General features: G+C 66.8%; 1 protein-coding gene across 1 annotated transcript; it reads right to left on the reverse strand.

The window, feature by feature from the left end:
• Positions 1-2481: 2481 nt before the first annotated feature.
• On the reverse strand, positions 2482-3691 carry ARC (activity regulated cytoskeleton associated protein). Its single transcript, XM_004387369.2, has one exon. It carries the CDS (start codon positions 3673-3675, stop codon positions 2482-2484), a length of 1194 nt encoding a protein of 397 aa, XP_004387426.1. The 5' UTR covers positions 3676-3691.
• Between the last annotated feature and the right edge of the window lie 87 nt (positions 3692-3778).

Consider the following 3778-nt stretch of genomic DNA (forward strand, 5'->3'; position numbering starts at 1 on the left):
TACACCCTCCAGCTGGAGGATTTTCAGGAATGGGGTCAGACTTGGGCTCCACATGAAGAAGGGCTTCCCTGAAGCCACACTGGCCTGCTGGCTGCCCCAGAGCAGGGCGGGGTGCTGAGCAGGGCCTAGGGGATTGCTGGGGCCACACCAACCTTGGGGGTGGCTGAGGTGAGGGTGGAGCTCTTCCGAGTGCAGGACACGGACTGGGGTTGCCCTGTGGAGGACAGGGGATGTCTGCCCCCAGACAGCCTTGTCCTGGAGGTACTGCCCCACCCTGTGCTCAGAGACCCCTCACTACACCAAGAGGGTGCCAGGACCACTCTTTAGGCCAGGGGCACTGCCATGAGGGAACGCAGCCCCCGCCGCAGCCCCGTTCCACCCGAGCCCAAGCTGGAGAAAGAGCCGCACACTCACGCCAAGGAAGTTTCAGTGTTTTATTAAAAAACGCTTACAAAACAGTCTGTCTTCAGGTGAGACGGGGTGCCCACAGCCAGGCCTGACATTGGAGGCCCGGTCTGTGGGGGGTTGGCCACACTCTCTTGGGGTCCCCGGGGTCTCCGGGGCCCCAGGGCCTCCCTGCAGCCTTGCCAGCCTGTGGGTAGGGGCTCGGGCTTATGTACAAAAATAAAATCTGTGGGTGGCTGGCAGGGGCGCAGGGTGGTCTGCCAGAGTCGTCAGCAGATATCGGTCCCCAGAATCGGGAAACCCCCAGTGGAGAGGCAGAAGAGGGCCCCCAACCAGTGCCTGCCCGGGCTGCAGACATGAGTGGCCCACCAGCACTGGGGGGTGGTGCCACGGGAGGGCAGGGGTCCAGGCCTGGGCAGCAGCAGAGCAGAGCGCCTCCATCAGCCCCAGGAGCAAGGCTTCCGGAATCTCTGGGGCTGAGCTTGGGGCCGCCGGGCCGGGGCAGGGGCCCCAATCTAGGGGCTCGGCGGGAGAGGACGGAGTGCAGCGAGCAGGGGCTCCGGGACAGGCCCGGGTAACGGACCCCCGGCTCAAGCTGCGGCGCTCTGGGACAGCCGGGTGGCGGCCATTGGGGCGGGCACCATGCAGGCCCTGGCCCTCGAGCTGGGCCGTCTTCACCATCGGCTTTCAGGCTGAGCTGGGAGTGAGGCGGCTCTTCCTGGGTGTCTGGCTGTCTGTCCTGGACTTCTCCTGTGAAGGCAGCTTTTGGGAAGGTGGGCAGGGGGCTGTGCAGGCACAGCAAGCCAAGCTTGAGACCTGAGGGGGGGAAAGAAAGAGGAAGGTAAGGGACGGCGCAGGGCTGAAGGCTGGGAGGGGCTTCTGCAGGAGGAATCTGGGACAATGGTAGGACAATGCCGAGGCCAAGATGGGGACCCCCCTGGGAGGGTCTGGGAAAGGGTGCTCCTTTAGAGCTGAAGCCCGCCGTGATCTGTAGTTTCCCCTCTCGGATTTCTCGGGACCCAGGGAGTGTCCTGGGACCTGGGCGGGAGGTGGGGGTGTGTTCCTGGGGAGGGGTTCACAGGCTCCATCGCAGGGCCCCTGGTCAGGACAGATGAGGGAGGGATGGAGTCTCGGAGTGGAGGGGGGGCCGTTACCTGTCGTCACCCTCCTGGCTCCAAGGGAGCCGGCTGCTGCCTCAGCGGCATTTGGGCACTCAGGTCCTGCAGGACCCTCTGCTACCACTGTGAGTCATAGCCCCGTCCTTCTCCAGGAGGGTGTGAATCACTGCTGCTAGGCGAGAGAGAAGACAGTGAGAGGTGGCTCAGTAAACCCCGGGCCTGCTCCGCCCCCATGCTCCCCCTCCCGGTCCCCAGGGGTCGCTGCTCCTTTACCCGCTCTCCACAGGCCACCTGGTCCCATCACCAGAAAACAGAGTTGGGGCCCTCCCAGCGCTCAGGTGGGGGTGCCACAGGCAGCAGCTCACCTGAGGCACCAGGAGGCACCAGAATCCCAGGTCTTCGGCCCTCCCTGGGGAGGGAGTGGCGCTGCTGGGCTGGCCAGCTGCCCTGGAGGCAGCACAGGTGCCAGCTGGCTCGGCCGTGGCTGCCAGGAGAGGGTGGCATGGTCGCATCACTGGAAGTTGAGGTTCCCGAGGCACTGGTTCTGCTCAGCTTCTGCTCTGGGCGTCCCCAACTCCGTGCGCCAGCCGCGCCATGGGACACTTGGCTTTCCAAGTGCCCAGGGGGCCCAGCGTGGGGACGAGCAGAGGGAGGGGGCTGCAAGATTCCGTCATGGCCTGAGAGTGTGGTGGCGGGGTCATCGGCCCAGGAGGCCGGGCAGGGAAGACAGATGGTGGGGTGTGAGGGGTGTCGGGGCAGGAGCCCCGGCTCAGGGTGCTTTCCTGTTTCAGGGAGTTGCCCATGCCGGGCAGCCAGAGTGTCTGTGTGGGTCAGGCAGAACCGAGGTGGGTGCCTCTGGAAGAGGCCTCTGCAGGAGTTGACCTCAGCCCTCAAGTCTGTGGGCAACTGCCCCGCGGGTGTACCGGGCGGGCAGGCGGGCGGGCCAGCTCACCACCCTCTACTCAGGCTGGGTCTGGTCACTGGCCACCGACTCGTTGGTGAGGGCCGGCGTGAGCGCCTCGGCCTCCTCCTCCTCCGCCGGCAGGGGCTGCTCGGCCGGCTCAGCTGCCTGCTCCAGTCCATCCTGCACCTCCAGGCCCCTCTGGATGAGCTGCTCCAGGGTCTTGGGCAGCGGATGGCGCAAGAAGCGCTTGAGCTTGGGCTGCAGGGTGCCCACGACGTACTGGATGACCTCCTCCTCCTCCGCGTCCACGTAGAGCGTCTGGTACAGGTCCCGCTTGCGCCACAGGAACTGGTCCAGCGGCTCGCCCTGCTTCTGCGGCAGGTCCAGCTCGCGCTGCATGGCCTCGCGGGACAGCGTGCCCTCGCTGTACTGCAGGAACTCCTTCTTGAACTCCACCCAGTTCTTCACTGAGCCCTGCTTGTACTCCCACCACTTCTTGGCCGGCCCGTTCATGTGGTTCTGGATCTGCGAGAGCCAGAACTCTTCCGTGCCACCCACCTGCCGCAGGTACTCCTCCAGGTGGCTCAGGAACTCCCGTGGGTCCTCGAAGATCTGCGTGTCCACTCCGGGGCTGGGCTGCCCGTCCTCGCCCGGCCCCCACGGCGTGTACTGCTGGGCATTGGCCGGCTCCTGCCCGGGCACCTCCCCGGCGGCCGGCGGCGGGGTGATGGCATAGGGGCTGACGGTGTAGTCGTAGGTGTCCCCCTCGTGGCAGTAGTTCTCGGGACCCCCGACGCCCACGGAGGCGGTGCGGCGGGCCTGGTCGCTGCCCACCGGGTACTTGGCCCCCGCGGTCTCCAGGCGGTCGGCCCAGCGCTCCAGCCGGTAGAAGACCTCGCGCCACACATGCACCTCGCGCTTAACCCAGCGCTCCAGGTTGGCGATGGTCTCCTGGCAGCGGCACAGGCAGGCCTTGATGGATTTCTTCCAGCGCTGCGAGTCGCCCGTGGGCACGTAGCCGTCCAGGTTGCTCTCCAGCTTGCCCACGGACCGGTGCAGCCCCTTCAGCTCGCGCTCCACCTGCTTGGACACCTCGGTCAGCAGGTGCTTGTGGGTGCGGCGCACGTGCTCCAGCATCTCCGCCCGGCACTTGCCGATCTGCAGGATCACGTTGGGCTTGGCGGCCGGCGCGCTCCGCGGCCCCGGGTAGGCGTGGAGGCCGCCGCTCGTCATGTGGTCTAGCTCCATGGCTCGCAGGTGGCTGGGCGGCGGCGGCTCGGACAGGCTAGGAGACGCGGCGGCGGCCGAGTCCTCTGCAGGCGCAGAGAGGGAGGCTGCCGGCCGGGGAGCG

This window comes from Trichechus manatus, unplaced genomic scaffold, assembly GCF_000243295.1.
Source record: "Trichechus manatus latirostris isolate Lorelei unplaced genomic scaffold, TriManLat1.0 scaffold00185, whole genome shotgun sequence".
In the NCBI taxonomy this organism is placed as follows: Eukaryota; Metazoa; Chordata; class Mammalia; order Sirenia; family Trichechidae; genus Trichechus; species Trichechus manatus.

Bases quoted from the DNA above. Each gene is read 5' to 3' on its own strand.
- ARC (XM_004387369.2), bottom strand. From the start codon at position 3,675: ATGGAGCTAGACCACATGACGAGCGGCGGCCTCCACGCCTACCCGGGG.